The sequence below is a fragment of the Trachurus trachurus genome (genome assembly GCF_905171665.1).
Source record: "Trachurus trachurus genome assembly, chromosome: 9".
Lineage (NCBI taxonomy): Eukaryota > Metazoa > Chordata > Actinopteri > Carangiformes > Carangidae > Trachurus > Trachurus trachurus.
In genome coordinates this window covers 19,936,853-19,963,687 of record NC_139895.1, presented here as the reverse complement: position 1 = coordinate 19,963,687, position 26,835 = coordinate 19,936,853, and the positions used below count along the sequence as shown (strand labels likewise).

At 39.6% G+C, this 26,835-nt stretch overlaps 1 protein-coding gene across 1 annotated transcript in view; it reads left to right on the top strand.

The window, feature by feature from the left end:
- The window catches only part of ccser1 (coiled-coil serine-rich protein 1), a 127,581-nt gene that overhangs the window by 26,057 nt on the left and 74,689 nt on the right, over window positions 1-26,835 (top strand). The window contains exons 7-8 of the mRNA XM_083979110.1: window positions 13,070-13,244; window positions 18,424-18,501. Of these exons, the coding sequence (XP_083835236.1) occupies window positions 13,070-13,244; window positions 18,424-18,501 (253 nt within the window). The remainder of the gene's footprint in view (window positions 1-13,069; window positions 13,245-18,423; window positions 18,502-26,835) is intronic.

The following is a 26,835-nucleotide window of genomic DNA, read 5'->3' as shown; positions in this document are numbered from 1 at the left end:
CTGATGCAGGGCTTAAGATAGAGGGTAACTTCAGCAGTCCCTCACTCTCAGTTTGTACTTTTTATCCATCACTTGTAGGCCTATTGCATCAACTCTTTTTTTTTTTTTGCCCATCTGAATGTAAGACAAATGAAACAAGTAGAACAAAATCATCTGGATCTTGTTAACTAAACCCAAAACACACACACACTGTCTGAGAAAGGCATATCAGGTTATACTTGAGTCAGTTGGGTATTAAGACAGCGCTGAGCAGCAAAGAGGAATACAGAGAAGACGTGTTATGATAGGAAAAGACAACTTTCTCTCACATTGGGGTTGATATGGTGCATAGTGATACTCTTCAGATGGCCCCACAGTCCCCCGCAGCTTTGTGCAATCCATGATTATATATAGAATTCACTTGTATACACGCATAAACACAGGAGCTGTTTATGAGGAATTTGTTTAATGTTAATATGATTCATAAAGTATTTCTGCCAAGTTGTTCCCTAATCCCACCTGACTTGATACAGTCAGCAGAAAGACCATGCATCTCCTCCTACAGTAAGTCATATGCTGACAGACATTCACTCATATGCACACATGCATACTTACAAAAATAGACAGGCATAAAAAATCCATCAGAGTCTTGGAGTGGAGCTGGGGACGGATAATATGCACTGCAGTGTGACTTTCAGGCATAGACACACAATGGGAGTTGGTAGGAACAGAGTTGAGTCTCTCCTCCCTCTCTGTTCGAATTGCAGGTGATGCCAAATGATGCAAAACTTTGTTTATCCAGCAAATAGAGAGGAACTGAAGTTGTCTATCCACCCATCCCATTCTTGTGATTCACACAACATCTCAGGAACACCGTAAGGAAACAGTGAGAGTGAGAGTAAGTGAGAGAAATAATAATACAATTGTAAGTGGAAAAAAAAATATATATATATAAATATATATATATATATATATATATATATATATATATATATATATATATATATATATATATATAGTATACTGAATATTCAGATGAACCGATGAACAAAAAAATCCACCATGCCAAACACATTAGTGTATCTATTATTAACACAATTTCAATACTTAGTACTTATTAAAGTGTCATGTATTTGCTACACAAATGAGCTCAAGACCAGAGCCAGGATCATTAGAGATCCATCTCACCTTTGCAGCTGCTGAGATCAAGGAAACGGTTTAGGAGTACTGTATGATGGCCAAAACTGAGACTCAGGAGGAGCTTCTTTCCTCAGGCCATTAGACTCCTGAACCAGGACTCAAGTTGACCACTCCCCCCCACCACCAGGACTCAGCCTGACACACACATACACACATGCACACACCTTTGCACATTCGCAATTACATTATTTACATCATATTAGATTTATTTTATTCATATTTATCTTATTTATTCTATTTATAAGGCCAGTTTAGGAGCAACCAGGAGACATTTCACTGCATGTTACTCTGTGACTTCTGTATGTGACAAATATCTCGGACTCGGATGGATCGATCGTGTTCAAAGGTCAAGGTCACTGTGACATCACAAAAATGACTTGTGCTGCAGCTCAATAGTAACACAGTACATTTGTATAACGTAGATGAAATATATTATGAATTTTTGGACAGACGTGGTTGTACACTCAAACTAGACTTGAGGCATGTGATGTAGTGATTCAAGTTTGCATTGTGCATGTTTATCAAAGAAAATGTGTTATTATTTTTCTTTGTTTCTGATGTATTCTTTTGAAGAGAATAGTTTTATTGTTCTCACAGTCTGTTGCCCACAGATTGCTGGTGTTAACTAAGCGTCATGCTCTTCATGCCCTAGAGGAAAAACAAGAAATCTATGTTGTGGCGTTTTTAAATTTTCATACCAGCCTAATAGCTAAACATGTTAACAATCCTAGTGTGCTTCTGTCATGCCTATTTCTTTTGTGCTATGCTGTTGTTTAGCTTCTAATTTGCATCACTCTATTAGGTTTATTAAATGTTCAACACAGGGAGACTAATTAGTGTTGGCTCTCAGTTTTTCCTCTTGCTTTGAGTGAGAACGTGTGGTTCTGATTTGTAACGCAGAGAAAAAACATTACATTGGCAATGAATAAATCATGTCTTTGCTCTCCATTAAGTTTTTTTCCCCCTTTTTGTTCATGTGGCCTTTTCCAGAAATGAAAGGAATTATTAAAGTAGTATTCCTTGTTACTCTTTTGTTAACAGATTGCAAGATCTATAAGATTAAGGACTCTTTTCCTGAACTCAAATGTCCTTTTGCAGCATTAGGGGGGTATTTGAAAAATAAATATGGGAAAACTTTTGTTTTTGGCATCTTTACCTTGTCACTTTTTTTTTTATCTTGGACTACGGTATTCTCTATGCTGATTGTCAGTGTATTTATGATGCAACATGAGAATAGAGCACAGTTCCAAGAAAATGCACAGCACAACTGTTGAAAATTGCATTCTGGATTCCTTTATTGACATGTTAATCACCCCATTTGTTTCCAAACGTCCTCGACTGCAAACCAAAAACATAGACAGAACGAAAAATTCCCCATGAGAACTTGTTACTGAAAAGTTCCCTCATTCACATCTGTTGCATAGAATCAAAAAGCCATATTTACAGCAGTATTCAGGATACGGTAGCATTTGTTTTCAGAGGATGGTAGATTTGGTTCAGGTCATGTAAAGTTTAAAGGACTTGTTCAACATCTTGGGATATATTCTTTTTTTGCTTTCTTTCCTAGAGTTAGATGATGAAATCAATATCAATCTAATGTCTGTGGGCCAAGTAGAGAGATGTTTACCCTGGCTTAGTGTAGATGCCAAGCTTAAAGTGTGATGGGAGCAGGTAGACTGGCTAAAAGCAGAAATAAAACACTAACTTGGACGAGCCTGAAGAAGCCTGATGCGAAACACGTTGCTCAATAAATCATAGATCCTCCTTATACAGTCCAAGTGTGCGGTATGTTGCCACGTTTTGTGGTTTTCTTTCTATTGATTGGACTTTTACGCCACACTACCAGCAACCGGACTGTTTGCCGTGCACGGGCATTTTTCTAATTTTTACTAGATTGAGGGTGTTGTAACAATTTGTTGGCAGACAGTAGCTAGGTACAGTGACGATGCTCATCACCCTGTTGTCTTGTCATCATAGTGATGTTGCCAGGTTTGTTACCGATATGTCTGTTTAGTGGCTAAGACTGTACCGTGCGCTGCCGACCATAGCTGGAGATGCTACGCACAAAGCCTAGGGGGAGGATACACTTTTGTTAACAAAGAAACATAGTTAAGATTTACATTTCTGTTTGGATGAGAATTGAGTAAGAGTAATCCAGTGTGTTAATTAGTGAGGTGTCAGTAGGTGTATTTTTAAACTCTGACTGTTTTCCCAGCAGTCGTCTCACAGGCAGCTCTCACACTTTTTAGATGCTTTTTAGCTTATGTTAGTGTACAATAAATTATATGTGGAGTACGCAATCAAAGAAAGATTTCACTTGCTGTCATTGTAGCCCTCTTTACACATAGTGCCCAATTAGGCGAATAAACCATTATTTCTCACTAACCAATGTCCCTCTATGCACACATACATGCATAATGCATTCAAAGAAATGAGGATTACAAGTACGCATTCCTGTGTTCTGGATTATAGAACCTTATTCCTGGCACCTTTGCATATTAACATTTCACTAAAGTGATCATGCAAGTGACTGTAAACTGGAAACAGGTGTTTGTGTGCTCAAAACAAGTGGAACAAAACAAGAAAACATGATCTGTTACCAAAGAATCAATAAGGGGGTACTGATAAATATTTGTTTAAGAATATTATGTTTGACCATTTGACACAGATCTCAGTCTCACTTTAGAATAGCTCGTACACAGGCGCACTGTGATGTGAATCATTCGCACCTCGCTTTGACTTAGTATGGAGGCTTTTGTTGATCAGTGCAGCTACTCTGTCAAAATAACAACAGTTCAGAACTATGACTCATCTTAGATTATATATTTGGCTCTGTGAAAGGAAATTAGGCAGCCTAACAGTGACAACAGGAAATGAGTTGCACAAGAGAGAGAGGGGGGGGAGAGCGAGACAACATTTTAATTTATTTTGGTGTTGTTGATGATGGTGCAGACAATCATCATAAAACATTAGTTACACGCTGTGTTTGTCCACTTACCAAAACATGTCCTAGAGTGGGAATATGCTGCTGAAGTGTACATATCCACCCCTCTGTTTTCTCTCCACTGTTGTGTTTACCACAGATCTGCAGTACACATCCACTCCCCACTGTGATGCATATTACCAATTTAGGCTTAAAAGTACGTTATCACACACTTGGTACATAAAGTATAGACTTTAATGGAATTGCCATAATATTTATTTTGCAAATCTCACCTGAGCCTTTCCGTCTTCGTGTTGCTGCAGGGTTAGATGAGGTACAATAGGGCTGAGGATTCTTAAGTAAACACAAGCAAAACACATACGGCAATTGGAACTTTAGTCCTTTATCATCAGGGCTTTATTTTAAATAGTGCAACAATTATCATGTCCTTAAGTGTTGAATAAAATAGATGAGCATTGATGTGCCCTCCAAATAATTACTCCCTTTGGGTGGTGAATTTGCATTTCTAACATGAAATTGTTGATTTTAGTCCATAAATAAAAATAAAAAAATTAAAATGCAGCCTCAGTCAGCCGGTGGTTGCTTTTGTGATCAGTTGTCACCTTTGGCATTTGTGCTTTTTTCTTCAGTTCTCATCATTGGAAATTAGAAACAGGCAGAAAAGCAAACAGTACGTCATAGTGGTGGAATTTAAAAACTCAAAGCAGTGTTTTGAAGAGTAAAGTACTCAAGTGGGATATTGTGTTTTGGTTCATTTTAGGCAATTTAGCCAGACAAGACTCAATGAAACAGAAAATATAAAATGACACATGGGACCATTATTAAATACACCTCTCCAGGTCGCAAAAAGTTTTGATATTAATTAGTGCAGGTAAATTCTGATGTCAGTTCCCCTGTTAAAAAAAAGAGCTACATTTGTGTTTTTTAGCCTTTTGTATGGGATTATCATGATACTTACTGATGCCGAGGTGGTGGAGAGCGGGGAGTCTCAGAAGTTAAAAGATACTAAGTCAGGGAGAGAAAAAAAGAGCAAAGGTTAAAGCTGAGAGATTTCCTGGGAAACAAGCAAAGATTCAGAGTGCACAGAGCACGGGAAAGCAGAAAGGACAATTAGGTTAATCAGAAAGTTACCCCTGCCATATTACATTAGTTTTATATTCTCTCTCTTTCTGTGTCTGAAGACTTGAATTCACCATTAGGTTCACTGCCTGGAGCTTGGCTTGTGCTCACTCTTTAGTCACAGATGCACTTTATGTCGGAGATGAGTTTAATGGCAGCATTAAACATCCGTAGCCTCAGGTGCTGAATGCAAATGAGTACACTGTGTCTGTCAGGTGGAAAGAAGGAGTGACAAATGGGGACAATCATTCTCCCATAGCTCTGGTATACTGTTCGCTTTACTTGAGCATGCACACAAGCACACACATGTCACACAGATGTCTACATGATAGGCGTACACACAACCAGACACACATTGTATATTGGATTGTCCCCATAAATATGTTCTTCATTGTTGGTAAAAAATTTAATGAAGGAAAAGTTGGCATAAGGGACTGACTGCTTCTCTCACCATGCCTCCGTGTTAAAGTGTGTTTTATTATTATTACTTCTGATACAATGTGGTCTTAATATTGCTGACTGACGAGCATGCAAACCACTGTTCCCTACTGCTGCTAAAGATAATGCACTTAAATCACGCATAATTGATTTGCTGAGCTGTCATTATGTCTCTTCACACACTGAACTGAACATAATGTTAACCCAGACTTCAAGGTGTGCATACAGGGCTGTCTGTCTCTTCATCGTTGGGTGTGTGTGCAAATTGTTTACTGCCTGCGTGCATGCAGGTGTGTGTCAATGCTGGGAGCCAAGAGCCCGGTAATATAACCCTGTGTGAGTGGTAAAATAATGAAAGTCATAAAAAGGCAGATAATTGGCTTTTTCAGGTTAGTGAAATGGATCACTTCAAATGCTGCAGTTGAGAAATGGCTTCATAGAGGAGAGGAGTGAGTCACAAGGATGGAGAGGAAGGTGCGGGGTAGGGAAAGACAAAAGGTGAAAAACTATATGTAGAAAGGAGAAGAGAGAAAAGGAGAGGACATGAGAAGGGGAAAAGAGAAAGGGATTAAAAGGAATGAAGGAGAAAAGTGTTTCGAGGGGAAACTAGATTGTGAGAGCAAAAGACATGGAGCAAAGGAAGGGGGAATTTTTCACTCTCTGCCCCTGTTTACTTTCCTTTCTTTGTGTAATTAGTCTTAAACGACTGTAAAAGGAAGATCAAATTGCACTTTAATCCCCATTTTCAGTTGCAATTAGCACATGACATGGTTGTGCAGTAGCAGTTTTAGACACTAGCTGGTGTAATACTACATCTTTATGAATTTAAATTAGCTCTCTGTCCACTTGTGCAATCTTCTAATCGACTCTTATCTCAGAGTCTTATTCCCTGCACTGCACTCACATGCTACAGTATAACCTGTTCAGAGGTGTAGTGTGTTAGTGTGTGTGTGTGTGTGTGTGTGTGTGTATAAGAAGGAGAGAGAGATAGAGCAAGTGAACGAGCTGTAAAAAAAGAGGAATAGAGTGAGAGTGTCAGGCTATCGGCTCATGACAGTGAGAAGACAGATGACCCTGAGTAGAGGAACGGCCTCCCTGCCTGTATAACATCTATCATCACTGAACAGACTTGTCTTTACTGTAACTGTGCAGTTGCACTTTTTTGTGTGTTTGTGTGTGCGTTCCTGCTTTTCTACGTATAATTATCTGCACATGGGACTGGCGCTTTGTTGAAAACAACTCTCTATTCTGTAACTGCAGTCAAAAATATATGCTTCGACCTGCTCGTGTGCACACACACACTCACACATGGGAACAACGGCAGCTCAGTGGTTGCCAATCCTAAAACCTGAAATAACCATCTCACCTCCAGCTCTAAATTGTGTTCAAAGCAAAGTTTATTCCTCTGAAATGACTGAAGGGAGATTTCTTTTGGAGAGCATCAACTATGGTGTGTATTGGTATATGGTGTATTTTTTCAATTCTGTTTTATTTTATTCCCACCAGATCTTCTTGATTAATTGATAATCACATATCTTAGCTTGGAGTAACATTGTGGTTGTGTTACATGATACAATTGTAAAAACTGATTGTGGTACAGAATGAGCTTTGATATGAACTTCGATGTCTGATGGATTTTGTGCAGCGTATCTGTCAGACTTTTAATCCACATCCTTTATGTTGCCTTCTCCACGTGACCTACTTCTTAAACTGGCATTGAATATTGTCAGCACATACAAAAAGCTGTTTGCTGCGTAGTTGCAGATTGTCGCAATTGTTCATTGGAGATAAGGCTGGCTAATTTGTTGAAATAATAAAATCATGACAAAGTGCCATTTCAACTGCAACAGACAGCTTGGCAATGGACCCAAAAATGACTGAGATTTAGTGGTATTCCCATTTTTGAAAATGTTGCCCACAGTAAACACACTTACAGCCCTCAGCTGCTTTGTTTAACCAGAAATATTCCACTTCTAGTCCCCTGAAACAGAAATACTTTCCATAAGGGCACCTCTATGATGATTGTTTCAGGGGAGGTTAGTGGACGTTTGAACCCTTCTCCCACTCGTTTTCTTGTAGCTCTGTGGATTTGATGTGCACCACGTACTGTAGGTAAAAAGAAGAATCCAGACTTGAACCCTGGTGAAAGCTAGAGAAAGGGCCACAGTGTCAAGCTCAGAGAAACACAGAGAAACAGAAAAACTGACAAAACAGACAACACACACAAAAAAAGAATAACTTTGAGAGGAAAAAAACTTTCTCATGGAACTGTGCCTTGCCACTTGACACAAGCTGTCAGAGAAAAGAGAGCGTGATTGATCTTATGTCATTTATTTGCACTGAATTCGTCCCGTGTAGATAACAGAGTGGACCAACAGAGAAATAAGTTGAGAAAGTTCATTTTTACCTCAGATGCCAAACAGGCACGAAAGCACTAATTTAATAGAAGGGAGAAAAAAAATCAGCCATCGCTGCCTGACACACAGTCCTCAAAAGATGGCAGGCTGCATCGACATTTGTCTGAGGTGCTCAGCAGAATCCCAGCGGGGACACCTTAGGCTTTGATAACGCATCGGTTTAGTGTGCAGGTTGTCAGAGTGATGTGAATGGGGAGAGGTGAAGGGGCAAGAGGGGAGCTGTAGGAACGAAAAGACAAGGACTCGGTCTCGGTCGAAGGCCATAGGGGTGTGGGGCGGATGAGGGAAGTGCAGGTGAACAAAGACAAGTAAGAAAGACTGACGAATGGAATTGGTGAGAGGGAGGGGGAGGCGTGGTGGAAGCAGGCAGCAGAAGACGGTGAAAAGGAAAAGAGGCGCTGCATGGTGAACCTGACGGAGCAGTTTGGTATGACCTCCTTAGTCTTTGAAGTGGCGTATGTTGATTGATCTTTGATTTCCTAGTGATATGGCCTTGTTTTGCTTAAAGTACATTTTTCCTTGAGATTTTGCTGCGTGACTTAATGCTCCCTGTCACTATCTTGGTTATTTTTCCAGGAGAATGGGACAAAAAGTATCGAACTTCCTCTCACTCCCCCAAATGGCCGTCAGTCAAAGTGAACACAGCCTGTTGTTGATAAAGACCTCCTCATTTCTGCGATTATGTCTGCCTCTCTTCACTGCCACCCCTCCCCTTCTTACTTTTCTTGATATGCAGACTGTGAACTGGCTGGTTGTCTTGGTGGTTTATTTCAGACAGGAGGTTGGTATTTCTCACCTCACCTTTTGAAAATGTCATAAGGAAGGTGAGATACACAGTCCCCCTTTATGCGCTTCTGTCAAAATATCACAACTTGTCAGAGAAATGTTAATGTGGGAATTTAGCTTATTATTTGATGAATCTGTTGGGGGGAAAAGTTTTTGTTTGTTTTTACAGTTTCTAAGTGGCAGTTGTCATTTGAACTGGCTTTATGGTCTATAACTACACTTTACTGTCACTCAAATAGGGATGGAGAGAAATGCAGTTCATAACAAATCTTGAGATGTTCCAATGTAGTATTATGGAAAAATATTTTCATAATAATAATAATAATTCTTTATTTATATAGCACTTTTCGCAGCACAAAGTCACAAAATACTCCACAAAACTGTTTGAATAAAAACAGTTTTTAAAAACAACACAGTATATGAATAGGGAGTGCAGAAAAGACGAAATAAAACAGTGGCAATAATTAGTTGCCATGCAATTCAAAAGCTTGTCGAAAAAGGTGAGTTTTTAGCTGCGCCTTGAAAACTTCAATTGATGCAGAGGCTCTTAAGTCTGGGGGGAGAGTGTTCCAGAGTCTGGGGGCCACCGAACGAGCATGTTACATTTACCCCACCATCGTCCTACAGTACGTCGTATTTACACGTATTTACAGTGTGATTCTGTCACTAAAATTATCTAAAATTGCATGCAAAATGGTTGCTTGTTCTCATGCCTGTATTGTAGATAACATTGACGACTTGTGCTTCCAGAATATTTGACTAGATAACTCAAAGGAGGACAGGACTTCATGAGCAAGTAAGAAGGACTGAAAAAAAGTCAAACTCCTTAATTATTTGCTTGGGACAAAGGAACAACAGAATCTATTTGTACTGAATAATTTTATTTTGGGACACACTGGCCTTGGACTTGAAGATTCATTTGGCTTTCACTATGCTCCCCAGTTTTGACATTTGCAAAATCTCTTCGGGCCAAGTAAGAGTCATCATACACATTGTTATTGATTCAAATGCTGACTGCAGCTGCATTTTAATTGTCGGCTGAAGGAGGACACATGCTGCTTTTTAAAAGTTCACTTTTCAGCATTTGCTGAACTCAGGATTGAGGTTATTTGTTCAGATCGGGTACTGTCGATGATTTGTCCTTTGAAAGCTTTTCAATTTCAAATTTCTAATTGCACTCATGATGATGAATCATAGAACAGTAAATATCAGAATTATAAACCCCCACAGCTGCCATCCAGTTCATAATGATCAAAAACAAAATTATCATAAAGTATTTGTTTTTATAATGTGTTAGACATCTCACATGTTTAAGGTAAGGTGATAGACGTACAGTAGCAGACTGAATTTAAACATCAGTCACATAATTCTTCAGTTGAAACTACACAACAGAAGGTGAGCTTGATCTTTGCTTTGATGCTTTGAAACTGTTTTCATGACTGGCGGAATATAAAGTAGTCTTACATCGCAAGTTGAAAAATATGCTTCTGGTGAAACTCTAAAACTGACATAACAAGTAAAGGTGGCTCCAAGCAATGAATGACTATGAAGACACAGTTTTTTAAAGATAAGGTCAGTATTTGTAGTTGTGGTGCCTTGATTAAGCTTTAGTGATGCCTGCAAGGCAAAGAAAGATGAAGAACGTGGTGACACTGAGCCAGCCTGACTCCTGCTGAAAGTTCCTCCCAACATATACAGTATGTACTTTACTAAATAGACGTTGAGGGTAAGAAAAAGAGCAGAGGCTATGCACCAGACACCAAAGACACACTGCTCCAGAGGCCTGTTTACTGTTTAATGGACTGTGTTCTCAAATGGGACAGATAATTAAAACAGTCCCTTGGTTGATCTCATCCTATTGTTTGGGCTCTTTTTCTTTTTTTTTAACAATCCAAAGTAGCGCATGGTCTGAAGCTGGTGGTACAAGTGAGTTCAGGGATTCAATGCGGTTAGCTGATTACATTTTGTGGCTGATCTGTGAGTCCAGGCCTGACATGCAGCAGCGCCATAGTGAGGTAACTGCACAAATCTGGTTAGAAATATTTTAAGTTACTTGATGAGAGATATGAGTAAAGCTTCAGTTTGTTATGAAACTGTGCTGGACAGTGATGACGTAATAAATAGAAACACTCGAGGCAGATTTACTCGGAAAACTAGGTTTCTCTTTGTGCAACAGACAACAACAACACATGACAACATTAAACATCATGCATGTCACAATGAAGCTCTGTTATCCGAGGCTTTATTTAAATCTGGCTTTACATGAATCTGCTTTAGATCAGATTTTTGTTGGTCAGTCACTGCTTCAAGATAGCAAGGTGCCAACAAGGCACCTGATATCTAATTTTAAGACCAACACACCCATGGGTTCACATGGAATCGCATGTGTATACCATTTACTGTTCAAACAATACGTGCGCTGGAGGGTAAAATGACATCTGCATTGGTCTGACACAATCAAAGTGTTGTGCCTTGTGCCAGGTGTAAGATAGGGCTGCTGGTGTTGAAATCCATCCACCCCACCACCACCATCATTAATGTGGTTGCAGTGTAGAGGAAAAGAGTGACATTAGCTCAGATGCTTGTTAATAACCAAGCCTTAAACACCGACTTCTGAACTTGTCTTTCTTTGGAGAGGTTTCATCTCTTCTATCAGGTAGCCAGGAGCCCTGCTGTGTTCAACTTTGAAAGCTTTGGTAAATAAAAAAGGTGTTTGATATTCTGTGCTCCAACTGAGAGATCTTCCACACATACGCTTCCACACACCAGTAGTCATGCAATCAGTCACATGCACGAACACATACATGAGGTTGTTTTTGCAGAAGAATAATTGTGAACACAACAACACAAAACACTAAATTAAGAAGGTTTAATATGAGAGGGACACACAGACAGGATTACACAGTTGTGATGGGCTATAATGGTTCAAAGCTCTTGACGATGAGGTATCCCTTTGAGTTGATAATGATGGTGAGACGCAGGATTAGAAGATGGACCTGTGTGATTTGGCCTCTTTGATCTTTGAGTGTGATAATGTGCATGTGGCTACACATACAAATATTTTGTCTGTTTATGACGGATTTATGAAACCTGCTATGTACTATGAGTGTTGGCGTTCTTGGACCATCGTATTTTCTCTTCTGTCTGTCTTTTTTTTCTCGTCTTTTCACTTCATTGTCCTTTCTTATAATTCTACAAAATTTTCAAAATCCTCACCGCTGCTCTCAGTGTGATGCAGATAGATCTTTATAATGGCTGTGTAGACGATGTAGTCTTCTGTGTTGCATTTAATTGTACACATTATTGTTCCACATGCTGACAACTTATTGTTTACGCCGCTGGGTTTTTTTTTTCCCTTGGAGCCACATTGTCAGAGCACAGTCAATGGGAGACTCACTTATACCGCCAAACAGTGAAAACCATGAAATTGTGAAGTTTGATTTGGAAATGGTGCTCCAACTTACTTTGTTTGAAAGTGGAAACACAAAGAGTTGGATTCGTGAGGACAGTTAATCTCTTCATTTTCCTCACGTGTCACACTGCTTTGTTTTTCTCTGTCCTGTTTTTTTTTTTTTTTAATCAATTCATTTTTATTGTTTGTGAACTGAATGATAGTAAGCAAAGATAAAACGTATAACTAATTTACACTGACTTGACTGGTAATATTTAGGGGTTTACTAAACCCTCTGCATATGATTTTTTTACTCATCCAACAGCACTTCCACTAGTTGGTGCTCCAGAGCTCCACCAACTCTGACCACAATGCAGTGATCTAGGTTTGCCTCATATTTATAGCCCATGCTTCCAGTTTGTGCATGAACAGTGTACAGTAGCTGTACCTGTAGCTTTGAGTATTTTAAGGTTTTATATGTACATATCAATTATTCATGTCATTATTTGTGAGGGTGACTTGACATGTCTTGTAACTATTTGCCAGCTTTGTGAGCTGATGCTTGCGAGTGGTTTAGAGATCTTGTCTGTACAGTGGAGGAAGAAGCAGAATATTGATATTAACACTATAATGAATCATGAACACCACTGGTAACCACCAAAGGCAGGATGAGATTTTGCTGGTTGCGGAGGGAGAATAGTGAAGTCAAGTCAACGGTCAAGTTTTCGCACTGACTCATACTTCCATTAAAACTCTTCATCTCTCTCTTTCCCCTTCACTCTCTCTCTCCTCTAGGGAGCCTAGCCGTCCCACAAGCCTGCTTCCCGCTGATTGGAGCTCGGGGCTGGGATTGGGGAGGGAAGATGAGTCCTTACCCCCAGGGCTGGAAGCCCTTCCACTCAGACTGATGCAGCAAGACTGCACTGCTGTCAAAACCCTGCTTTTAAGACTGAGACGGACACTGCAGGAGGTGGGTAACACACATTGCACAGACAGAGACATGCAGACTCTTGACTCTCTCTTAACACAACCTTATACTCAAATGAAGGCATTAACTTTGAAGATCAAGATGATTCATCCAACACTACTATATTGAGTGACCCTTCCTGCACTCCAATGCCACAAAGCACATGAATACAACAATCTGGAGCTGAAATTCACGGCTTTTTCTCATGCACCACACCGACAGGCCGTTCTCTGATCAAGTTATAAATGCCTCAAATTGTTTTAAACCAGTAAGGGTAAGGGGTTAGAAAATAATATGAAGCAATTTCATCTGGAACCAAAACAGTGCAGTGCTCCACTGACAAATTCTTCACTCCCTGTTTTAATCAGCTCTATTTCAGCTCCATGAAATCATCTCAAAGTGGATGCTTTTCCGCCTATAAAAGGTCTCTGTAATCACTTTGTCTTGTTAATTTAATCAGATTCTACATTCAGAGGAGGAAACTGGAAGGCTTATTTGAGCATTTGCCATCACGTTCTTTATGTGCACACATACACACTCCACACATGAATCCCCCTGTTCTTGAGTATTAGCCTGCTCTTTAAATACTTTTTCCTGCTTAAAACTAAGTTCACCTCAGGCTATGAGGCCATCTCAATGTGAATGTCAGGAAACCAGTAAAATGACATCCTCACCATTATAGACGTGGTTAGCTATAATCGTCGCTTACATTGCAACAGCTGCACAAAGGTTTAACTGTAAGAATCAGGGAACCATTTTGATGGCCACCCTCTGCTGTCATGACGTTTTCTCTTAACAGTGGGGTTGCTTTAGGATGTAAATTGAGCCTAATTGTTTTCCAGCTTTTAAACTCTAGGAACATTTACATTCTATTATTCATTGAGAGTTTTTTTTTCTTTTTTAATAACATAAAATTGTTGTATTTGGGTGGTTTAATAGGGGTAATTGCAATTTTCAAAGAGCTTGACATGAGGAAGATTTTCATTCATAACGATAAAACCCACAATCAACCACTGAAAGTAAATGCCAGGGCCGAATAATAATTCTCCCAACTATTTTAGAAAATGACTCAGACTTAGACAATTGTAGGTTTTTCAATGTTTTTTGTGAGCTCAGCTTCAACAGGACTAATTACTTGGAAGGTGGTGTTTAGTGGTGCTTTTTTTTTTCTTATGAATGTTGTGTTTTGGAATTAAAGTCTCTATATATACACTAATACCCGTTGTTTTAAAAGTGTTTACAACATTTACATAGCAAAGAGGGATGTCAGTAATACTATAAGCCCTGGAAGTTGAGCTGAAAGAATATCCATTAGCATTGTCTGCCTGTTGTTTTCTTGTTATCTACGTGAGTGCATGGCTTTTATCAAATACAGCAATATTATACAGACCCCCACACACAAATACAAATACACAAGAGACATATAAAAGGCTGACCAGACCGTCCCTAACACCCCACCATTAGTACCTCTAAACTAAGATCAAAGCTAGCTGTGAGGACCTCTCCGTGAATTACAGTACACAGAGGCATATGGATGGTTTTCTCTCTTTCCCTTTTCTGTTCATGTCTGTGTTTTTCTCTGAGGACCGCGGTAAGAGAGAGAGACATGAGACATGAAAATGAAAAAATAATAATTAGCGGAGAGGGACATAAACGTGATGGAGAGACTAAGCGGAGTACAAGAGAGAGAGCGAGAGAGAACGAGAGAGAGGGTATAAGGCAACAGAACATGAATATGAAAGAGGTGATACTTTGCCCCTTTTGCTTACACTGTTGTGTCATTAACTTGCAAATTTTGTTAACTTCTATCAGCAGATGTAATCCTTTCTGTTGCTAAGGGAGGCTGACTTGACATGCCTGTATGCTTTGCATTTTATTTGATGACCTTCTGGGATGGAAGCCCCATTTGTCTGTTCTTTCCTTCTGTTTACCTGAACTTGTCTCTCCTCTCCTCTCCTCTCCTCTCCTCTCCTCTCCTCTCCTCTCCTCTCCTCTCCTCTCCTCTCCTCTCCGTTACATGGCTCACTCTGTCTCAGTCATCTTGAAAACAACTGAGAAAGAATGGAGAATGATTTCAGAGATTATCATAAAAGGCTTGCAGTGTAATCTAACGTTTGTGATATCGGGTGATGAAGACCAAATGTCTGATATCTCTAAGATGTTCTGCATCTGTTCTGTTCTATGTTGACAGTCACAACAATATCAGATTCAGTAAATGGTTTCAAAGGCAGGCTGAAAATATTGTTGAATTAATAGCATGCTTGAATAACCCAAATAGAGAAAGAGTATACAGTAGATGCTAAAACACTGGCAGTATAACAGACATTGCCAGTGTTTTACTCTCAGGTTTCACTCACATACGGTAAAAATAGTAAATAAATGGCCATGGCTGTACTGCTGTTTCCGTAGAAACATCGGTGTATGTGAGGAATCTTCTTATACAACACAGATACTAAATACTTTCAGCTGCATCAAGCATTGGGCTACTTGATAAGATGTGACTAATCTGTAAAAAGTGATGTTGTCAACTGTGACAGGTAATAACAAAAAACAACAGCGAAAAGAAGTTATGGTAATAAAAAGGAACAAAACAACAGTTTTTCAGTTGCTGTCAAAAAATGTTGACTAAAGGGCCGCTTACTGGAATCGCAGTGGGATGTTTGTCATTACACTGGCATGCATGATCAACAGGCCTGATAATACATCACATCTTATAATTTCCTTTATTTATTGTGCATCGTATCTGTCAAATCGCATATATTAGCCAGCTACAGAGACTCCACCTATCCTCGATTTATATCCCTTTCAGTAGTTTATCCTGTCAGTACACAGTAGAACATTTCTAAAGCGCTGCTCTCCATGTGTGCATTAATGTTGCCTGGCACAATGATCCCCATTTGTCAATGTCAGCCATGGATTCTAGCAAAAACTGTGATGCACCCGCTTGTTACAGCATATACTCACAGTCTGTGTGGGCATGGTTGTGCAATATCCACACATGCCCTGCCAGACCCCGCTAGCTTGTGCCTCTGGAGCACCTCGATCCGTCCCAGTGACTCTTACCCTTGGGCAGATGCTTGACTTGTGACAGCAGCTCATTCTTGCTGCTGGTCTAAGCCATTACAAAGATAGCTGTGGATATGATAAAACGTATTTTAAAATGCTGTTGTTCATTACATTTCAGGAGGTGGCATTCACCTCTGCAGTCATTTTTAACACTGGCTTGTGGAAAGATGGGGAATTATGTCATACAACGGTTAGCCAATATGCTTCCCATCAATATCTATAAAAGTCCAGGTGGGCTAAATCTGTGTGTAGGAAGGAGATGTGAAACATTCAGCCATTTCTTCACAGTTTTAGTTTAACACAAGAACTCACTAGCTTTAAAAAAAACAAACAAAAAAGAAAAACGAATGAAATCCCCCATACATTTTTCCAATTCAGAGTCCTCACCTTGTATTTGTCAGAGAACTGACTAAATTGCATGAGAGTGTGGTAATGGTGGTTATTTTCGATAAAAATCTTAATGTCAATGAGAGAGAGAGAGAGAGAGAGTGGGCATGAATGTATCTTGAGTTATTTGAAGGTTTTCATTTCTTCATTTAACTGATGTGAGGATGTGATTAAAGGGGTGTATCAAGCTACAAAACCTGCTTTCTTTTCTTAGGCCATTCATCATCTTTAGACATTTAGCTTCTGGGTAGTGCAAGTCATTAAATCCAGAGCTTCCAGCCAGCTTTCCCCCATTCTTAAATCTGAAAGGCTTTTTACTGAACCACATCTAATTGTGGGGACAGTTGTGTGTTAAGGCCTGTGGGACAGGGGTGACCTTAAAGAGAATGTGTAAGCATTAGAGAGGGGAACGAGAGGGAGAGAGAGAGAGAAAGAGAGAGAGAAAGTGTGGGTGTCTCAACATGGAAAAAGGCATTGATCACCAATGACACATTGAGGGCCTGACGCCATAGCACACCTATAATTCTGATAGGGAGGTATGCTTCTTTAAAAGGTCAGCCAAACCAATAAAACATCAAGTTTATACTGTGTAAAGATTTGGACTTTTCCTGAGCTACCTACAACACCTGAACGTAGACCAAAAATGTGCCAAAAGCATCAGGATTTTAGCCTAAAAAGCATTTTTTGGGGGGGACATCTTGAATGTGTGGTCCTTTCACTCAAACAAACAAAAGAGGGATTTGCATACAAATCTGCAAAAGGGCAGCAGATGGCAAAAAAGAGACCTCATCAGAAAACCAAGCATGCGGAACAAGTAGTTTGTTCATACCTCATTTACCTTTCCTTGTTCCTTGTCATTTTCTTTGTCATGTATGGTGTCATAGCCTCCTTGTGTGTGCTGTCATGTCCTTACCATGCAGCATTACATGAATATCATGAAGACTCAGTCCTCTCATGCTTGCCTATCTGTCCTATCATTGGCTTGCACAGGTGACATTTAAATCAGTCTCTGCTCTTTTCCTTAAAAAAAAAAAAAAAAAAAGGGTGTATGTCTGTGTGTGTCTGCGTGGGTGTCTGCATGTGACACCATCATGCACACTGCGTCATGTTAATGCGTGCTCTGTGCTGTATGCAGCTTGTGTGTGTGTGTGTATGGCTGCCCCTACTTTTGGTCGAAGCCAAAATGTGTCTGACCACAGCTGGCGTTAGAAAACACAGAGATTATGTAAGAAAGAGACCATATAAGACAATATAACATCATCTACAACACAGTGCTGTTTATACAATAGGGCCTCTAAAACCAGTCCTTATACATTTTTGTGAGCCAAAGGTGCTTGGAGTCTAAATCAGGAGACAAGATGTAATATCACCCTGCAGATATTCTGTAAAAGAATACCACTATGCTAAGGCGTAGCAGCTTAAATGAGCACCTATCTTGACAGAAGTGGTCTTTTATGCCTTCTCCATTTCCTCATTGAATCAGTAGCTAGACGTGTGAGTGTAATGCTTTTGCCGGTATCAATTAACAACAAAACAAAGTTAAAAAGGATTAAAAGCTAAAATACTAGCAGGTGTTTTTATTGTGCTTGAGAAACAGAAGAGTATTAACTGAGACTGATGCCGTGAAACTCATTCTCTTCACATCACTAGCTTCCCAGCCGCAGTTACAATGTATACCACCAAACTAATCCTGATGTTATTTTCATGTTTATGTTCTTGTCTTTTTCAGAGCACAGAGACGAGTCCTGCCAGCAGCCTCCAGTCTCTACCCATTAGCCCTTGCAGTGAGAAGTCCCTTCCATTTAAGGTAACGCAACACAGACAATTTTAGGTTGCTTTTACACAATACTGAATTTGTGTTTGAGTGTAAAAGAGACATTTACTGGGTGTTTAGCAAGATGTTTCTGCCAACATCTGGCCAAGTACCACTACCATCTGTTTTTTAAGCAACATCCACACACTTTATCTTATTACCTCTCCAGAAAGAGAAAGTTTACATCAACTTTAAAACTGGCCAGACACTATTTGGATTCTGTATTTTAGCCCTGAATTGGTCGTCTTAACGGATTTGAGAAATGGGTCAAATGTCAGATCAGTTAGAGTTTGACATGCAGTTTGATGGGGTCACAACGCCTGATTAATCACGGGAACGATTTGGCTCTCACAATATTAGATGGATTTCTGACATGCCAAAAGGTTTTGAGCCGTTCCACTGCCCAGTTGCTCTCGTGGCTGCTATCAGAGGATCTGTTAACTGCAGTGAGCTTGGTTTAATGTAATTGGGGAAGTATTTTACATATTATGGCTAAAACTGTGGTCTCGAGTCGATACTGCTTTTATATAAAACTGGACTTTGCTACAGAGCAGACAAACTATATTTAGGCATATATTATGGATGCACAATGTGAGCTGTGGATTGATCCATAGAGCCAGAGCATAAAAGCTGCAGGTGCTGGGGCAATCACAATGTGTAATGTGAGAAAGCACAATGTATAGCATTCATAAAAACCCACTGTTCATTCAGCTTTAAATGTCACAGCACAATAGTTTATGTTATCATTTTATACGCATACAGTGTTGTTGTGCTTTTAAGTAACTACAAATCAAACTACACGCTGGACAGCATTCAGTCACAGAACCCTGAAACACACTGAGCAACCTAGTTCAATTAAAAGAACGCAGCAGTTTGTCTCTGATCAAAAAATATAAAACTGAATCTGCCTTTGATCTGTCTCCTTCAGTTTTACAGGACAATTACCAGGCTTTTTTTTCACCCCAGCTCAAATGATTCATAAAGAGATCAAATAGAAAGAAAGAGAGCAGAGGGGCAAGGCAGGCAGAGAAGGAGAAGAAAAGGGAAATCTAAGAAAGAGTGGAGCAAAAAGAGTGATAAAAGGCAAGAGAGATGGGGATAAATTGAATGAGAAAGGGGCAAAGTGCTTTGCTTGCCTTGACAGGCCCCAGACCCCCTCTGTCAACCTAGTCCATCATAGCTGTGCGATCTAGATGAGATTTATTACTCTCTGCAGGGAGTGAGTGTGTCAGAGCTTGTGCTTGCATGTGTATGTGTGAGCAGGGTTTAAGTTTACCAAGGAAAGGCTTTTGTGAAGCTTTTCTCTGGGATTTACTTTGGTGGCAGTGGAGTTCTTGTTAGACTGTCAGGGGGGAGTGAAGCAGTGGGGACGAGACCTCTCAACTCTGGTGCTTTTATGCCAAAGTGTCAACGACGCTCCATGGCCGTCCTCCCACCTGTCCCTGTTCTTGTGAGCGATACATTTCATGTGTGCCCTGAGGGAAGCCTTTCTTCAAATTTGGTACAGACATTTATTTAGAATCAAGTGTGAACTCATGTGAATTTGCTGGGCAAAGGTCAAAGTTCAAGGTCATTGTCACATTATGGAACGTGTTTTGAGCCAAAACTCAAGGATTTATACACTCATTTCAAAATATCCAATAGGATAAAATATTAATGTGATGATGTTTTGTATGCTGAAGGTCATCTTCACTGTGACATCATAATGACTGGCAAAAATGGCTATTGTTAGACTCTGTAACTCAGGAGCAGAAGGGGAGAGTGTGACCCTATTCCACGTTTGGCTGGATACTGAATTGATGACACTCATCTTGGGTGCCCATCTTGAAACTGTGGTGACTGTTTAGCTCTTCTGTGCTGCTCGGGCTTCACTACATGTATTATATGAGTGTGCACAGACATGGGTTTAAACTCCAACTTGGCCGAGGCATAAAACTGTGAGGTGGAAATTCTAGTTAATGCCTTCGGTGGTGTTTTATTGAACAGCATTGTATTGAAAGTCGAGTATTTTGCTTCGCCCTTCTTTCACATAAATTGATGTACAGATAGTAAAAGCCTCTAGCCAGTAAAACACAACCATGAACTGAGGCCCAGATATCTGTCACAATGCCAACTTGTGAACTGCTCTGCTAAGTGTATGTGTATGAGTGTCTGGATGGACTCACATCTATGTTCCAGTGTGTTTTACATGAATACTGTGAGTATTTTTGCTGTGTCTTAGTTTGTGTGCATTTATTTGTGTGTGTGTGTGTGTGTGTGTGCGTGCGTGCGTGCGTGCGTGCGTGCGTGCGTGTGGACAGGGTGTTTGTGTGAATGTGTGCCCTCTTTATTGACCTACATGGAGTATCAGTGGAAGTCGGATGATAAGGAAAAATTAAAGATGTAGGGTGGGACGCAGCAGGAAAACAGAAACTCTGGTAGAGGCTGAAGCTGAGACAACAGGGAAATTGGGATCTGAAGAGGTCATTGCATAGGGAAAAAGTCCACATCAAAAATATAAAGACTCCATCTTAAACTAGTGAGTAATTCAGTGCAGTAATATGCAGTGATACAGATGAATCTAAAAGTTGAAATGTCTGTGGACGAAGTTGAAAGTGTTGTCATCTGAAATCCATTTACTGTCGATTGACCATGTTTGTCCTACAAGGTTTTGCAGTAATACAGAGCATGGATTCATTTTTGACATTAGAGGAAGACGAATCTGTAATAAAGACACAAAAAGTGAGGCTGCTGTCACTTACTTGGCAGGAAGGGAAGGGTTGTGGTGGAGGAAAATGTGACGATTCTGTGATTTAACATTTTCTCACTTCATTGTTGATTATTATTCTAAGTTATGCATCACTTTGTCAAAATGTTTGTGTGCCAATATTTTTTTTGAATAACAGACACCAGCTGGCATCCAAGTGATGAGATGAACCTGACAAAACTCTTGCTTATAAATGGTGATTGAAGGCAAATCTGTGTGCCTCCATTCCTAATGCAATACCATAGAAAGATACAACCTTTTTATACCTTAAGTATTGTTTTCCCTTATTTAGTTGCTAAAAAACCTGAACATCTCCTCAACCAACCAGGAGAGGGCTATAGTTTCTCAAAGGTAGAAACTGAGGGAATGGAAGCAGCAGAGAGACGGATATAAAGAGGAAGGAGAAGGCAGCAAGAGTTGAATAGATTCAGGTTAGACTGGAGCTGAAAACAGGTAGAGATTGTTCTGTGTGTGTTTGTATGTGTGTGTACTATGTACATATATATGTGTGTGTGAGTTTGTGTATATAAGCATATAAAGCGAGAGAGAGAGAGAAGGAGCAAGAGAGAAGAGAATGAGTAAGAAGGTAGGAGGCAAAGGCTAACCTTTTGACAGAGCTGGAGGCACGGAAAAGAAACAACATAAAGATGGGGAGGGCATATTGCATGAGATGAAGAAGATGAATATGAGGAAATAGGTGCAATACTGAGAATAGGACATTGTTCTACTTGACTGTAAGATATATTGAGGAGAGAGGGAATGAGGGAGAATGGCTGTGGGGGAAAGTGTCAAAGCTAGTTGAGGAGGTGCATACAAAGGAGTCTTGTTGAGTTTGATGACGTTAAGTTATAGATAACTTGGTTAAAGAGGAGAGAATGAAAATAGGCGTGCAAGAGAGAGAGGTGAGAGGAAAGAAGGAAGAGTTTTATGTGGAGGGGTGGTAGAAAAAGGGGGAGGGAGGGGAAGAAGAAGGAGAGAGTGAGTGAAGGAGGGGTGAGAGGAAGAGAATTTGTCCTGGCACTCCAGAAAATGACTCTGTGGGTATAAAAATAATCTACGGTAGCCACCTGAGAGGCTGCAGTGTCACAGTGCGCCCTAGATTAATTTAGACCCAAAGCATGTGACATGATTTTTACCAGATTTTGTCCCAGTTAAAGTGTTCTACTGTATCACTCAAGTAAAAAAAAACCTCGCTGTTGCCAGAGGTGTACGCAGAGCACCAGTGGGTTTTTAAAAAAAGTCCAGGACGGCAACTTTTAAACCTAATGAATTGACATTTGTGTACATTCACCTTTGTTTCAGCAGACATGAGGAACTTCTTTTTATAGTAAAGCATTTATCAATGTGTCAGATGCTGCATAATTAGAAATTAATAATGTATAATTACAATGACTGCAAATGTATTATTATAGGTTGTTCTCCACACCACTGCTACAGTATGAGATGGTTGAAAAAAACACATGTGCTAGAATATACATCAAGATCCAAGTGTCATGGACACACGACGTATAATAAACACACAAATCAATGTTGTGAGCAGTTGGTTACATTGTATGTCGTCATACACAGTGACACATATGTAAACATTTGCAAAATGTCACCTTCACTGAATCAGCAACGCAAAGCAGGCTGCCAGACTCATCTGTCTCCCTCTCCACTCTATTTTTTCTTTTTTTTTTGGCTCTCTCATCCAAGATAACCTTTTCGCTAAAAGATGATTCTGTCTGTTGTCTCAGCCACACATTACCAGCGAGGATGGCCAGTTTCTCACGCACACTGTCACAAACTGAGGTGTATTCATGTGTGAAAGAGAGGGAGAGGTGATCAAAAGAGATCTCAAGAAGTTCCTGAATTTCTGATTTTCTGTTGCCTCTCTCTCTCAGTGTGTCTCAAGTGGTCCTTATTATGCTTATGTATATTTTCTGTTTTACTTGTATTTTCTTCTATTCTTTCTTATATAGTATTGAAGGATGCAATTTATGTACAAACAACTAATCCATTAGAATTTAAGGATGCAATTTTACAGATTGGTGAAAAATAAAAACACATCATAGTCCACACTTGTGGACTAGTTTTACTAGTTACAACTAGTATAATAGTCATTCGCACTGACACTGTCAAACCAAGAGTTTGAATTTTCCCACTCTTGTCTGTGATCAAACCAGCCATGGCATCAAGTTTTACCTGATCACGGGTCGACAGGTGCGACGGGTCTTCACAGAACGCGGGTGGGATGCATTCAAGATGGAAAATTCGAGACAAACCCCGTCCTGCATTGATTGAAAACAGGACACACTATTAATCGTCAAATATAGGGCGTTAACTGTATTAACCGCATGCGTTAACGTGTTTACTTTGACAGCCCTAGTGTACACAATTGCGTTGCATTACTTACTTTTAAAGTTTCCTTTTTGAATCTCCACGCCTGTGGGAGGATGAGGTGGCATTTGCAAGCGCTCAGTGCAGCAGCTCAACAAACTTCTGGGAGTTGGCCAATCAAAAGAAAGTCAGTTTTTGGGAGGGAGGGGGCTTAAAGAGCCCGGAGCCAGTATTGCCTCTTTCAATCTGTGGCTCAATGTAGAAGCTGCATAGAGACAGTTTGAAATAAGTAAGGATTTTAAATCATGCAAAGCTACTCTAGTGGAGTCCCAGAATAAAAATATAGAAATTAACATAATAGGTCCCGTTTAATAGTGAAATTTGAATAGACCTTTTACATCTTAATTATTCATTACGCCAACATCTTAGAAAGTAGGTTCAGTTGGGGCACAGAGATATTTCACACTGATCTGCTGGATTCGGTCAATCATCTTCTTTGCTTTGCCTTTGCAACAGTTGCTTAAAAGGGAAGACCAACATGTTTCAAGTTAAGTGCCCTTCCCCAGGCTATCTCAACACTAAAGAGCTGTGTTTTTGAAATAACAAACCATGACACCCGCTGATAAGGGGAACATGACTCATGATTTGTGGTCTGCTAAAACAAATTAATTATAAATGTGTGTGCGTTATTTGCACATTCGGATTTGATTATTCACATTTTTATTGAATATTCACAGTAAAACACTTTCAAAACCACTTAAATTGCTCCAGAAGGCACATGTTTTCTGCTGCTTTAAATGCAGCAGAGGATCTTGAAAGGCTCGGGTCAGTTTCTTTACTTTCAAAAGACCCTTAATTCACTCAGAGAACACAGACAATTAAAGAATTATATCTGAAGCTCGACTGTTTGTTAGATCTAAGCCATAGTTAAAGACTGTCTTTGCAACCAGGCTTTGGTCCCTTAATATTTCATCTCTTACATTATCATCTATGTGTGCGTGGGTTCCAGTCTCTGTAACATAAAAATATAATAGATGTGCAATATTTCACAGTATTCAATTAGCCTCGTTTTCATGACTATTTTGTACTATATATAAAATGTATCAGTGATAGCTGCAGACTCAGTGGCTGCTGCTATACATTGGAGGATATCTGGTCTAGGTGACATCTCTCTTCTATTTCAAACAGTGTAAATATTACGAACTGCTTTGACAGGTTACCTTACTGTCTCTGTGCCACCTGCCAGCTTTACTGCCTTTTTGAGGCACTTGGGACACATATTATAGAGCACCTATAGAATCTGTGGCTGCTGCTGTTGACATGATGCACCATGTCCTTCGGTTTGTGTATTACAGTGTCACTTCATCATGTGTAGCATGTGTACAGATGCACGGAAAAGTTTATTTTCAAAGCTTCTGAATCAAAGCAGACTTGAGGAAGTGATGTTGACCTGCTCTTTAGATCCTGATGACAGCCGAGTTAATTCATAAAGACAGGTGACAGAGGTCACAGTTTTTTTATTCTGCATTCTTAAAGGCATGATACTGTATCTGTAAGAGGAAATGACACGTTTTTCATCCCCCCCTCTCTTTTTTCACACTTAAGCAGCTTTCCATGCCCTCTTGTGTCAGTGTGCATAAATAGTATGCTATTAAAGTCATAATTATTGTCAGTCATGCAGGGCTCACAGGTCTGTGTGTGTTGCCATGATGCCTATGTTTTTTAATCCAATATTTAGAGTTAAGTGCTTTGTTAAGGGGTCTCCAAACAGACATATGAGACAACATATAACCATAGACTGACATTTTACATTAAGATTTATGTCACTTACACCCAGTGTTCATTTGGCTTGAGCAGTCTACACTGTGCCACTTTCTTTACTCAGTTTTTCATACTCCAGCTTCAGACGGGATGTTAGGCACACCACTTTGTACTTATGTGGAAAGCTTTTGGCTTTGTTGCTTTAGTATTGTGCACCAGCAGCAAATGTGCTAATGGACATATATCAGACAAAGACTTTCATTTTTGGTTTTGTGCTGTAAGTGGTTGCTGGATCATACCAACATGTATTCACAGTTTTTACCTTGGAATTCAAGCTTCATTTCTCGCCCGCATTGCATTTAGGGACAATGGTGTACATCAGCATTTTGTACATTTGGGGAATTTATGGAAATTGCTTATATGTACTGAGTTGTACTGTATGAACATGTGAGCGTGTGAAATTATATTTCCTCTCTAATTATTCTACTTAATATTCAGAATCTTCATGGGAGATCTCAAATCTCACCTCTCTTGGCTTTTGTACAATGAGTCCTGTGATCACATATGCAGCTCTGTGTGTATGTGTGATTTACTTGCTCTCTTCACTACTAGAACTGATTTTCTTTTAGATCTCCAAGAAGTTCTGGCTGTTAATCAGGGTTCACCAAAAACTAAAGGTGACTGGGGGCATCTGAAATGGCTGACAACACTTCAATTGCTTCCTTTTCTGGGCATGATATTTGTGTTTACTACTGAGAGACCTTTACAGAGAAGCTTAAAATCCATCTTTCCAGATCAGCCTTTATTGTTTTGAGGATTGTTTTTGTTTTGTATGGAAGCACATTGAATTCACTGGATACAAAAACACACCTTATAAAAGATCTCGTAATTACGAGATGAGGAAAGGTGCCACATTTCGGTAAAGTCGGAAAGATACTCACAGATTGTTATTGCAATGCAATTCCGTTTTGCCTGTAGATTTTTTATGATTAATGCTTGAAATACACTTTGCGACTCTGTTATGGCACTATTTTACATTGAATATCTTTTCAAAGAGTGGTTTAGAGCAGAGTAAAGTTATTGAAGTGGTTTGTCATGGTCACATTGGGGATACCCTTGTAGCCTTATACAGTAGTAACAGCCTATGTAATTGTTGAGCGTATCAGTGTTTCTCCTATGTTATATTTACGAGAGTGGTTCCACTGGTGTAGAGATAACAAGGAGAAAGCATGTAAACATGTTGTTATTTCTTACACCGCCTTCCCCAGTTTCATAAAATAGGCAATTTGTAGAATAAATAAAAAATAATAATTCATTCATTGATAAAGGGAAAGGGTTAGTCAAACAATAAATAACAACCTTCACATTTTCTTGAATGTATTCCTCAAAATAGTTAACAAATTGAAAATTTCTCCTAACAACTGGGATGTAATTCATCTCCATACCCTCTTCAACTGGCTGCAGATTGCAAGCATAGAGTGGCCTCAACCTTTATCCAAAAT